Below are 12,409 nucleotides of genomic sequence, written 5' to 3' on the forward strand. Positions count from 1 at the left end.
CAGTGAGGGACTTGGGGGGCAGTGAGGGGCTTGGGAGGGCAGTGAGGGGCTTGGGGGGGCAGTGAGGGGCTTGGGGGGGCAGTGAGGGGCTTGGGGGGGCAGTGAGGGGTTTGGGGGGCAGTGAGGGGGCTGGGGGGGCAGTGAGGGGTCTGGGGGGGCAGTGAGAGGCTTGGGGAGCACTGAGGGGTCTGGGGGGGCAGTGAGGGGTCTGGGGCGGCAGTGAGGGGTCTGGGGGGGCAGTGAGGGGCCTGGGGGGACAGTGAGGGGTCTGGGGGGCAGTGAGGGGTTTGGGGGGGCAGTGAGGGGCCTGGGGGGGCAGTGAGGGGTCTGGGGCGGCAGTGAGGGGTTTGGGGGGCAGTGAGGGGCCTGGGGGGGCAGTGAGGGGTCTGGGGGGGCAGTGAGGGGCCTGGGGGGCAGTGAGGGCTCTGGGGGGCAGTGAGGGGTCTGGGGGGCAGTGAGGGGTCTGGGGGCTGCCCAGGGCTGACCCAGCCCCTCTCCTTCTCTCCACAGTTTCAGCTGTTTCTTCCAGGCTCAGCCAGGTGCCCCTGGGGCGCAGCCAGAACCTCTCTGCCCTGGACTCTCTCTGTAAGTCCTGGAACCCTCTGGGTTTCCCCTCCCCCTGCTCTGCCCTTGCCCTGGGCTCCCAGAATCCCAGAATCCCAGAATCCCCAGGTTGGGAGAGACCTTTGAAGATCACCCAGTCCAACCCTTCCCATCCTGTGCTAAACCAGATCCCCAAGTGCCTCATCCACCCTTTTCTTGAACACCCCCAGGGATGGTGACTCAACCCCCTCCCTGGGCAGCCTGGTCCAGCCCTGACAACTCTTTAATTAACAAATTCTTTTCTAATATCCAATCTGCCCCTGCCCTGGCCCAGCTTAGTGCCATTGCCCCTTGTCCCAGCTCCTGTCCCCTGGCTGGAGAGACCATCCCCCACCTCTCTGCACCCTCCCTTCAGGTAGCTGTAGGTGGGGAGAAGGTCTCCCCTCAGCCTCCTCTTCTCCTGGCTCAACACCCCCAGCTCCCTCAGAGGATTCACCCTCCAGCCCCTTCCCCAGCCTGGTTGCCCTTCTCTGGACTCACCCCAGGACCCCAATGTCCTTCTGGTGCTGAGGAGCCCAGAACTGGTCCCAGCACTCCAGCTGCAGCCTCCCCAGTGCCCAGCCCAGGGGCACAATCCCCTCCCCAGCCCTACTGGCCACACTGGGGCTGACACAAGCCAGGATGCCCTGGGCTTTCCTGGGCACACTGCTGGCTGGTGTTCAGCCCCCCAACACCCCCAGGTCCTTCTCTGCCTGACAGCTCTCCAGACAGTCTCCCTCAGCCTGTAGCACCACTCAGGGTTGTTGTTGTGTCCCATGTGCAGCACTCTGCACTTGGCCATGTTAAACCTCATCCCTTTGGTCTCAGCCCATCACTCCAGCCTGTCCAGACCCCTCTGAAGAGCCTCCCTTCTCTATTTCAGCAAATAACCCCCCAAATCCCCCCCTGGAAGGAGGGGTGGGGGGGTGTCTGGGTGCTGGTTCCCCCTCTGCAGCAGCCTGATACCCCCACGTGCTTCAGGCTCCTGCACCAGTTTGGCTGCTGGGAGAACCCAGGCCTGGGATGGGGACCAGCCTGGCTGCCCCCTGAGCTCCTGCTCCTCCTCTCCCCAGTGTTTCCCTGTGGCCACAGATCCCGGGAGTGGGAATACTTTGAGGGGAAGTGTTACTACTTCTCCCTGAGCAGGATGAGCTGGTACAAGGCGAAGGCCCAGTGTGAGGAGATGCACTCCCAGCTGGTCACCATCGACAGCTACGCCGAGCAGGTGGGGAGCCAGTGCCACAGCCAAGCCCTGCCTGGGGCTCCTGGGCACCCCCCCCTGCAGAGCACCCTCCTCTCCAGAGCATCCCCACCCTCCAGAGCATCCCCCCTCCAGAGCATCCCCCCCCCTCCAGAGCATCCCCCCCCCCTCCAGAGCATCCCCCCCCTCTAGAGCATCCCCCCCCCTCCAGAGCATCCCCACCCTCTGCAGAGCATCCCCCCCTCCAGAGCATCCCCCCCTCCAGAGCATCCCCCCCTCCAGAGCATCCCCTCCATCACCCATCCCTCTCCTCCATCACCCATCCCTGCCCCCCAGCACCCATCCCTCCCCTCCATCACCCTTCCCTCCCCTCCATCACCCTTCCCTGCCCCCCAGCACCCTTCCCTCCCTCCATCACCCTTCCCTCCCCTCCATCACCCATCCCTCCCCTCCATCACCCTTCCCTCCCCTCCATCACCCATCCCTCCCCTCCATCACCCTTCCCTCCCCCCCATCACCCTTCCCTCCCCCCCATCACCCATCCCTCCCCCCCATCACCCTTCCCTCCCCCCCATCACCCTTCCCTCCCCCCATCACCCTTCCCTCCCCCCCATCACCCTTCCCTCCCCTCCATCACCCTTCCCTCCCCTCCATCACCCTTCCCTCCCCTCCATCACCCATCCCTCCCCCTCATCACCCATCCCTCAGCCCCATCACCCTTCCCTCCCCCCCATCACCCTTCCCTCCCCTCCATCACCCATCCCTCCCCTCCATCACCCATCCCTCCCCTCCATCACCCTTCCCTCCCCTCCATCACCCTTCCCTCCCCTCCATCACCCATCCCTCCCCCCCATCACCCTTCCCTCCCCTCCATCACCCATCCCTCCCCCTCATCACCCATCCCTCAGCCCCATCACCCTTCCCTCCCCCCCATCACCCTTCCCTCCCCTCCATCACCCATCCCTCCCCTCCATCACCCATCCCTCCCCTCCATCACCCTTCCCTCCCCTCCATCACCCTTCCCTCCCCTCCATCACCCATCCCTCCCCCCCATCACCCTTCCCTCCCCTCCAGCACCCATCCCTCTCCTCCATCACCCATCCCTGCCCCCCAGCACCCATCCCTCCCCCCCATCACCCTTCCCTCCCCCCCATCACCCTTCCCTCCCCTCCATCACCCTTCCCTCCCCTCCATCACCCATCCCTCCCCCTCATCACCCATCCCTCAGCCCCATCACCCTTCCCTCCCCCCCATCACCCTTCCCTCCCCTCCATCACCCTTCCCTCCCCTCCATCACCCTTCCCTCCCCTCCATCACCCTTCCCTCCCCTCCAGCACCCTTCCCTCCCCTCCAGCACCCTTCCCTCCCCCGCATCACCCTTCCCTCCCCTCCATCACCCTTCCCTCCCCCGCATCACCCTTCCCTCCCCTCCATCACCCTTCCCTCCCCTCCAGCACCCTTCCCTCCCCTCCAGCACCCTTCCCTCCCCTCCAGCACCCATCCCTGCCCGGCCTGTCCCCCTGCAGAGTTTCCTCATGTTCCGGACGAGGAACGAGCGGTTCTGGATCGGACTCACGGACGGGAACTCGGAGGGGGAGTGGGAATGGACGGACGGGACCGACTACAGCACCGGCTTCACGTCAGTGCTGCCCCCCCCGGCCCTGCTGCCCCCCCCTGCCCCCCCATTCTGCCCCTGCTGCCCCCCAAACTGCCCCCCAATCCTGCCCCTGCTGCCCCCATCTTTCCCCCGCTGCCCCCCCAGCCTGCCCCTGCTGCCCCCCATCCTGCCTCTGATGCTCCCCCATCTTGCCCCCCATCCTGCCCCTGCTGCTCCCCCCATCCTGCCCCCATCCTTCCCCTGCTGCTCCCCCATCGTGCCCCCACTGCCCCCCCATCCTGCCCCCCATCCTGCCCCCTGCTGCCCCCCACCCTACCCCTGCTTCCCCACCATCCTGCCCCCCATCCTGCCCCTGCTGTCCCCCCATCCTGCCCCTTGTCCCCCCAGGTTCTGGAAGGAGGGGGAGCCCAACGACAGCGGCCACAACGAGGACTGTGCCCACGTCTGGGTCTCGGGGAAGTGGAACGACGTCTACTGCACCTACGAGTGTTACTACGTCTGCGAGAAGCCCCTGCCCCCCTGAGGGACCCCCTGAGTGACCCCCCTGAGGGACCCCCTGAGCAACCCCCCCCGAGTGACCCCCCTGAGTGACCCCCTGAGTGACCCCCTGAGCAACCCCCCCTGAGTGACCCCCCTGAGTGACCCCCCTGAGCCCCTCCTGAGTGACCCCCCTGAGCGACCCCCCCGAGCGACCCCCCGAGCGACCCCCTGAGCGACCCCCCTGAGCGACCCCCCTGAGCGACCCCCCCCGAGCGACCCCCCGAGCAACCCCCTGAGTGACCCCCCCGCGTGACCCCCCCTGAGTGACCCCCCTGAGTGACCCCCCTGAGCGCCCCCCTGAGTGACCCCCCCGAGTGACCCCCCTGAGTGACCCCCCCCGAGTGACCCCCCCGAGTGACCCCCCCGCGTGACCCCCCCTGAGTGACCCCCCTGAGCGCCCCCCTGAGCGACCCCCCGAGCAACCCCCCGAGCGACCCCCCGAGCGACCCCCCGAGCGACCCCCCCGAGCGACCCCCCCGCGTGACCCCCCCTGAGTGACCCCCCTGAGCGACCCCCCCCCACAACGGGCCCTTCCTCTCCCTAATTTATACCGGCCCAGCACTTGCTGCCTCCTCTTCCTCCCCCTTTCTTCCTCCCCCTTTCTTCCTCCCCCTTTCTTCCTCCCCCTTTCTTCCTCCCCCCTTCTTCCTCCCCCCTTCTTCCTCCCCCTTTCTTCCTCCCCCTTTCTTCCTCCCCCTTTCTTCCTCCCCCTTTCTTCCTCCCCCTTTCTTCCTCCCCCTTTCTTCCTCCCCCTTTCTTCCTCCCCCTTTCTTCCTCCCCCTTTCTTCCTCCCCCTTTCTTCCTCCCCTCCTCTTCCTCCCCTCCCCTTCCTCCCCTCCTCTTCCTCCCCGAGGAGGAGCAGGGCTGGATGCTGGTGGTCCTAAAGCAATACGGGGAGGGATCCGTGGGGAGCGCAGCCTAATTAAAGCCGATTATTGCTCTGGTTAATGAGGCTGCTGCGTTTCTTGGGGGTGGGAGGGAGCTGGGGTGGGGGGGGAGGTGAGTGGGGCAGCAGGTTGGGCTCCAACAAGCCCCCAGCTGGGATTCGCTGCCCATCCCGGGAATGGGATGGGGGGATCTCCGGGAAGGGGGGTGTGGGGGATTGGATGGGGTCCCCAGGGGTGGAAGTGGAGTTGGCTTTTCCTGCTGAGGGAAGGAAATGCCCATCACTTCCCCCTCTGTCCCTTCCCGTGCCGGTTCCATCCGGTGCCCCCTGGCAGCCGCCCGGTGCTGAGGCCGGGGGGGTTCAGGCCTGTGGTGCCTCACCCGGCACCCAGGGGGTCCCCAGGGAACTGGGGTCCCTCCCACTCCCCACCATAAAACCCCAGTTTGGGCCGGACTGGGGAACCCCCAGCTCACATACTGGTTGCAGACAGGAGCAGGGTCACAGCACTCACCCCACGTCATGCCCAGCGCCGGTGTCGTGTGTCACGTGTGTCACGTGTGTCCTGTGTGCCATGTGTGTCATGTGTGTCATGTGTGTCATGTGTGTCCTGTGTGCCATGTGTGTCCTGTGTGCCATGTGTGTCATGTGTGTCATGTGTGTCCTGTGTGCCATGTGTGTCCTGTGTGTCCTGTGTGCCATGTGTGTCATGTGTGTCCTGTGTGCCATGTGTGTCATGTGTGTCCTGTGTGTCATGTGTGCCATGTGTGTCATGTGTCACGTGTGCCACATGTGCCATGTGTGCCACGTGTGCCATGTGTGGGTTGTGCATGTCCTGTGTGGGTGCAGGGTGCACACACACGTCCTGTGTGTGTGTTCAGGGTGCCCACACGTGTCCTGTGTGGGTGCAGGGGACACACGTGTGTGCTGTGTGGGTTCAGGGGTCACACCCGTGTCCTGTGTGGGTGCAGGGTGCACACACACGTCCTGTGTGGGTGCAGGGTGCACACGCGTGTGCTAGGTGGGTTCAGGGGTCACATGTGTGTGCTGTGTGGTTGCAGGGTGCACATGCATGTGCTGTGTGGGTGCAGGGGTCACACATGTGTCCTGTGTGGGTTCAGGGTGCACACGTGTCCTGTGTGGGTTCAGGGTGCACACACATGTCCTGTGTGGGTGCAGGGTGCACACGCGTGTCCTGTGTGGGTTCAGGGGTCACACACATGTCCTGTGTGGGTGCAGGGTGCACACACGCGTGTTCTGTGTGGGTGCAGGGTGCACATGTGTCCTATGTGGGTGCAGGGTGCACACACGTGTCCTGGGTGGGTTCAGGGGTCACACGCGTGTCCTGTGTGGGTGCAGGGTGCACACGTGTGCTGGGTGGGTGCAGGGTGCACACGTGTGCTGGGTCTGGGTTCAGGGTGCCCACGCATGTCCTGGGTGTGGGTTCAGGTGTCACACGCGTGTCCTGGGTGTGTGTTCAGGGTGCCCACACGTGTCCTGTGTGTGTTCAGGTGTCACACGCGTGTCCTGGGTGTGTTCAGGTGTCACACGCGTGTCCTGTGTGGGTTCAGGGTGCACACGCATGTCCTGGGTGTGGGTTCAGGGTGCCCACACGTGTCCTGTGTGTGTTCAGGTGTCACACGTGTGTCCTGGGTGGGTTCAGGGTGCCCTCATGTGTCCTGGGTGTGTGTTCAGGTGTCACATGCGTGTCCTGTGTGTGTTCAGGGTGCACACGCGTGTCCTGGGTGTGTTCAGGTGTCACACGCGTGTCCCTGGGTGTGTGTTCAGGGTGCCCACACGTGTCCTGTGTGTGTTCAGGTGTCACACGCGTGTCCTGGGTGTGTGTTCAGGTGTCACACGCGCTGCCGCAGGGGGTGCTGTGTGCACGGGTGGCTGTGCCCACGCGTGTGCGTGCAAGGTGTGTGTGTGTGTGGGTGTGTGTGGGGTGGGGGACGCGCTGCAGGGACCGGGTGGGATCCGGTACCCCCCCCTCCCCTTGCCCGACCCCCTGGACTCCCCCGGCCGCATCCCCGAGGTCCCGCCCGGTGCCCGGGGCCGGTTTCAACCCGGGGGGCGCATCCCCCGGGCGCGGTTCCCCCCGCACGACGCCCGCGGACGAGCCCCGGTTCCCCACCCGCCCCCGGCCCCGGAGCCCAACGGTGCCCCCACGGTCCGCCCCGACGGCGGGAGGACGAGTGTCCTCCTGCCCTGTCGGCGACACGCCTGTCGCGACAGAGCCCGGCAGCCCCGAGTGCCGAAGCGCAGGGGGATTAACGGCACCGGCGGCGCCCAACCTCCCCCTCCCCACCCCGTTTCCCCCGCCCCCCCCGACGGTCCCGACCCCTCGGTGCCTCCCCCGTGCCCGCGACACCCTCTGTCGCGACAGGCGCTGCCTCTGTCACGACAACCGCTGCCGGGGGCGCCGTCGGTACCGCATCCTGGGCGCACCGGGCTCCGGCTTCGGCGAGAAGTTGGGGGAGGGGGGGTGGGGACACGCAACGGGGGGGGGTCCGGACGGGGTTGAGGGGGTTGGGGGGGTGGGGGGGTCCCGCCTTGATGGGGCCCCCGCCGCGCTCCCGGCCCAGGCGCGCTCCCGGGGGAGGCGGGGGGCGGCGGCGCTCACGGGCGCGGGCGCGGACACGGGCGGGGGGCTGCTGCGCGCTCTGCCCCGCGCACAGTCGCTCCCCGCTCCGTTCCTCTCCTCTCCCCTCCCTACCGGTACCGCTGCCGGTACCGGTATCATCGTCCCGGTAAGTGCCCGAGCGTAGACGGGGCGGGAAGGGGATGCGGGGACCGGTAACTCGGACCGACGGGGATGCCCCGTTACTGGGAAGTGGGGGGATGTCGGGGGGGGTGTGGAGGGGGATACACACCCCCCGGTGCGAGCCCCGTCTGTGAGCGGACAGCCCGGTACCGGCACCGTTAAGGACCCGTCGGCCACCGCTGTGTCCGTGCAGGACGGGACGGGGCGGGGGGTGTGTGTGGGTGGGGGCGGCCGCATCCTTCCCCCTCCCCACTCCCAGCGCAGCCCCCGGGATGGGCTCCGGTGCTACCGGGGGCAAGGTCGGGCTTAACCCCACCGGGACCGGGGGGGACGGGGCGGGGGGGAGCCGCCGCCGCCGCGATTTCGTTCCCGTTCGTTAACCGGAGCTTTGGGGAGGCGGAAAAAACGACCGAGGGGGCAGCGGGCAGCCCCGAGCCAGCGGTACCGGTTCCTAACGCTCCTCTCCCCCCCCCGCAGCCCCGCAGCCCCCGCAGCCCCCGCGCTGGCTGCCGCTATGAAGACGGAAGAGGCTCCGTCCTGCCTGCAGCAGGCGACGCCCGGTCCTGGGCTTCGGTGAGTCACCGGCAGCGGGTGCCGCGCACCGGGAGACCCTCAGCCCGCAGCCCCCCGCCCCAGCCGGGCTGCCTGTCCCAGCCTCATCCCCAGCCTCATCCTCCCGGGGCAGCTTTTGGGGTGTGGGGGGGGTCTCGGGGTGTCTGTAAGTTGCGGCGGGACCAGCCGGTCCCTCTGCCCGGTACCCCCGGGATCCCATCGTGTTTATTCCCAGCTCGGGCAGGAGATTCCTCGCCCCCCCCCCCCCGCCTCCCCGCGGCTTCTCGGGTGCCAGGGGAGAGGAGCACCCCCTCCGCTGCTGAATGCTGCCCTGGCAGCCCCACGCAGCCCCTGCTGCGGGAGGTGTGTGTCGGTAGCGGCGGACAGCACCGAGCAGGGCAGGGCGCGGTGCCCAGCGGGGACAGGGACACCCTGAGCATCCGTCCCGTGTCTCTCCCGACCTTCCAGAAAAGCCCCCTCGGAGCATCTCTGGTCCATGGCTGATTTTAGGGAGCAGGCAGTGCAGGGACGGGGACCATCCCTCCATCCCAACCATCCCTCCATCCCAACCATCTCCCCATCCCAACCATCCCTCCATCCCAACCACCATTTCCCCATCCCAACCACCATCTCTCCATCCCAACCACCATCTCCCCATCCCAACCACCATCCCTCCATCCCAACCACCATCCCTCCATCCCAACCACCATCTCTCCATCCCAGCAAGAGCCGATTCCTGACCCGGATTTGAAATCACAGTGGGAATATCTGCCCCACAGCACAGAGTTCACGCAGGAGGGCCTGGCTGGGGGTGGGGGGTAATTCGGGGTAATCCTGGGCTGAGGCACCTCCCTTCCCTGTGCTGCCAGGGCTGGCCTGTCCCTTGTCCCTTGTCCCTTCCCAAGGTGCTGCCTCGGGCTCACTCTGGGTTCCCGTGAATTTTACACCGCGAGGGCAGCGTACGGCAGGTCCCTCTCCTCCTCCTCCTCCTCTCTCCTCTCCTCTCCTCTCCTCTCCTCTCCTCTCCTCTCCTCTCCTCTCCTCTCCTCTCTCTCCTCTCCTCTCCTTCCTCTCCTCTCCCTCTCCCTCTCCCTCTCCTCTCCCTCTCCCTCTCCCTCTCCCTCTCCTCTCCCTCTCCCTCTCCCTCTCCCTCTCCCTCTCCCTCTCCCTCTCCCTCTCCCTCTCCCTCGGCTGGCTGGGGAGGGAGGGTCAGGAAAGCCCATGGTTTTCCTGGGATTTTCACATCCCCCTGGAGCTTGGGATCAGCTGCTCCTGTTAGAGCATCGCTGTTTCGTGGCCTTGAGCTGGGCAAAACGAGGTGGGACTTAGTGTAGGGCTGTCCCCCTGCTCTGGGCTGTCCCCCTACTCCAGGCTGTCCCCCCACTCCAGTCTGTCCCCCCACTCCAGTCTGTCCCCCCGCTCCAGTCTGTCCCCCCGCTCCAGGCTGTCCCCCTGCTCCGGGCTGTCCCCCCACTCCAGGCTGTCCCCCTGCTCCAGGCTGTCCCCCTACCCCAGGCTGTCCCCCTGCTCCGGGCTGTCCCCCTGCTCCAGGCTGTCCCCCTGCACCTCCTGAGCCACCCCACAGGCAGCAGCAGCAGCAGCAGCAGCCAGGACTCATCTGCCTCCCACCACCCCGACTCCCCAGCATCCTCCCGCTCGCTGGCCGGGCGAGAGGGAGGGAGGAGGGACAGGCATCCCCTGGGGTGAAGTCCTGTGACTGTCCCTGTCAGACAGCTCCCACATTCCCAGAGCTCCCCAGTGATTCCAGTCCCTGCTCTCAGCCTGTCACTGGGAGCCCATTCCCACTTGTCCCAGCGCTGCACCCTGACAGCCGCCGTGCTGCTGCTCGGGCAGCGGGACAGACACGCACTTGATTTCCTCCATCTTGGGCTGGAATCCTCATTTCACTCCAGCTCTGGTGGATCTCCAGCCTCAGGAGAGCTCTGGGGGATCTGTTCCCCTCCAGCCTGGTGCTCCCACCCAGTCTCCAGGTCCCAGAGCTTAATGAAGGAGCCACACAAGGGCCTCGGCTACACCCGGCATCACCCAGGCGTGTCGCGGGCTCAGCCAGCGGCGATGCCAGGGGGGATGCAGGACTCAAACCCAGGGATGTGGGGTGGAAGCTGCCTTCACATGAGACCCTCTCCTTCCTTCTCTCCCTGCCTCCCCACATTTGGATGCACAGAGCCCAGATGAGCCAGGTTCACTCCCCACAAAGGCTCCATCCTGCGCTGGTTGTAGCAGCAGCAGCAGCGCCCTGCAAGGCTCAGAGAGCCTTTGCCGTGGTGTCAGATGAGTTCAGGACTTTGGGAGAGCGTCTGTAGCTAAAACTGGGTGGGAAAAGGGTGTTTGGGGAGCTCCCTGCCTGTGGGTGCTGTCTGCCCCCCTGCATTTCTCCCACCCACCCACCCACCCACCCCTCCTACCACCAGCTCGAACCTGTGGAGCCCACGGGGCTGGAGAGGCACCTGGTTGATGTGTTGACTCAAGGTCTCTGCTGGGCTCTCTGTCATGGAGCAGCAGGGGCAGGTTTGCTTCCCAGAGCCTGGGGCAGAAGGGCTGCCGGGGCTGGGAGGGTCTCCACGTGTCCCTGGGGAAGGAGAAAGAAAATAAACCCTCTTTCTCTGGAGAGGGGAGTGGGTGAGGCCCCTCTCTGTCTCCCAGCCTGGCGCAGAGGTGCTCAGGCCCTGGCTGGAAGGTCCCTCCTGCCACCACTGCTTGTCTGTGGTGCCAAGGAAGTCTCCTTGGGGTAGAGCCCAGCACAAACCCTCCTCACCCCAGGCTGGTGCCCAAACCAGAGCTGGGCTCAGTGTCCCCCAAGCCCGTGGCTCCTCCGAGATGCAGCAGGACACCTTGGCTGCCCCTGGGGCAGCTTTTCAAACAGCCCCAAGCATGATGCCATCATCCCTCCCAACCTTCCAGTGGGGGGGGGGGGCTCAGGCAGGTGTGAGCCCCAGGATCTACCAGGCTTAGAGGAGGATAAAAGCACTGGGAAGCTGGAGAGGACAGAGATAAGGCTCGTAAACCCCATGGAGCTCAGCGGGGCTGTGGCCATCGCCGAGGGTGCCGCTGCCGGCTCAGCCCGAGCCCAGATCCGACACACCAGATAGTGCCTTTATTACTCACTCCTCTACCCTGGAGTTACCGTGACGAAGCCTTTGAAGAGCAGCCACAGATTTACGTGTCGATAACACCGAGGAGGGAAAAACATCATCCCCAAGCTCCAGAACCTTTTAAAGTGGCTTTAGCACCAAACCTGGGGTGAAACTGGGCAAAACTCAGTCCTCTGAGCTGACCTGAGGCTCCCAGCGAGCTCAGCACCCACCACCACCCATGGAGACCCGCCTGGCTTTGCTGTCCCATTCCCACATGTGTGTTCTCCATGGAGCTGTGGGCTTGGGGTGTGACAGGAGGCTGCAGGTTCTGTGAGGCCAAACACCCCTCCCAGTATAACCCAGTACACATGGGTAGGACACAGTACCCTCCCCAATATAACCCAGTACAGATGGGCAGGACACAGTACCCTCCCCAAAATAACCCAGCACAGATGGGTAGGACACAGTACCCTCCCCAAAATGACCAGTATAGACAGGTAGGACACAGTACCCTCCCCAATATAACCCAGTATAGACAGGTAGAACATAGTACTCTCCCCAATATAACCCAGTATATACAGGCAGGACAGAGTACCCTCCCCAAAATGACCCAGTATAGACGGGCAGGACACAGTATCCTCCCCAATATAACCCAGTATAGATGGGCAGGACACAGTACCCTCCCCAAATAACCCGGTATAGATGGACAGGACACAGTACCCTCCCCAATATAACCCAGTATAGATGGGCAGGACACAGTACCTCCCCAAATAACCCAGTACAGATGGGCAGGACACAGTACCCTCCCCAATATAACCCAGTATAGATGGGTAGGACACAGTACCCTCCCCAAAATGACCCAGTATAGACAGGTAGGACACAGTACCCTCCCCAGTATAACCCAGTATAGACAGGTAGAACATAGTACTCTCCCCAATATAACCCAATATATACAGGCAGGACACAGTACCCTCCCCAAAATGACCCAGTACAGATGGGCAGGACACAGTACCCTCCCCAAATAACCCAGTATAGATGGACAGGACATGGTCCCCCCCCAGACCCAGCACAGATGGGCAGGACACGACCCCCCAGCACAGGAACCCTGACGCTGTCTCCTCCCTGCTGCCCAGGTTCGGACCCCAAGATGCGGGAGGTGTGTGCGGGCTGTGAC

General features: G+C 65.1%; 1 protein-coding gene across 1 annotated transcript; it reads left to right on the forward strand.

Moving 5' to 3' along the window:
- The first annotated feature begins 505 nt into the window (after positions 1-505).
- Positions 506-4,108, forward strand: LOC311204581 (hepatic lectin-like). Its single transcript, XM_084280991.1, has 4 exons — positions 506-585; positions 1,656-1,807; positions 3,310-3,422; positions 3,789-4,108. Exons 2-4 carry the CDS (start codon positions 1,730-1,732, stop codon positions 3,922-3,924), a joined length of 327 nt encoding a protein of 108 aa, XP_084137117.1. The 5' UTR covers positions 506-585; positions 1,656-1,729; the 3' UTR covers positions 3,925-4,108.
- Positions 4,109-12,409: the final 8,301 nt, after the last annotated feature.

This window comes from Gallinula chloropus (assembly GCF_964237585.1).
Source record: "Gallinula chloropus genome assembly, contig: HAP1_SCAFFOLD_783, whole genome shotgun sequence".
Classification (NCBI taxonomy): Eukaryota; Metazoa; Chordata; class Aves; order Gruiformes; family Rallidae; genus Gallinula; species Gallinula chloropus.

Bases quoted from the DNA above. Each gene is read 5' to 3' on its own strand.
- LOC311204581 (XM_084280991.1), top strand. From the start codon at position 1,730: ATGAGCTGGTACAAGGCGAAGGCCCAGTGTGAGGAGATGCACTCCCAG. The intron at 1,808-3,309 runs GTGGGGAGCCAG...GTCCCCCTGCAG, and splicing joins TCGACAGCTACGCCGAGCAG to AGTTTCCTCATGTTCCGGAC. The intron at 3,423-3,788 runs GTCAGTGCTGCC...TTGTCCCCCCAG, and splicing joins GACTACAGCACCGGCTTCAC to GTTCTGGAAGGAGGGGGAGC.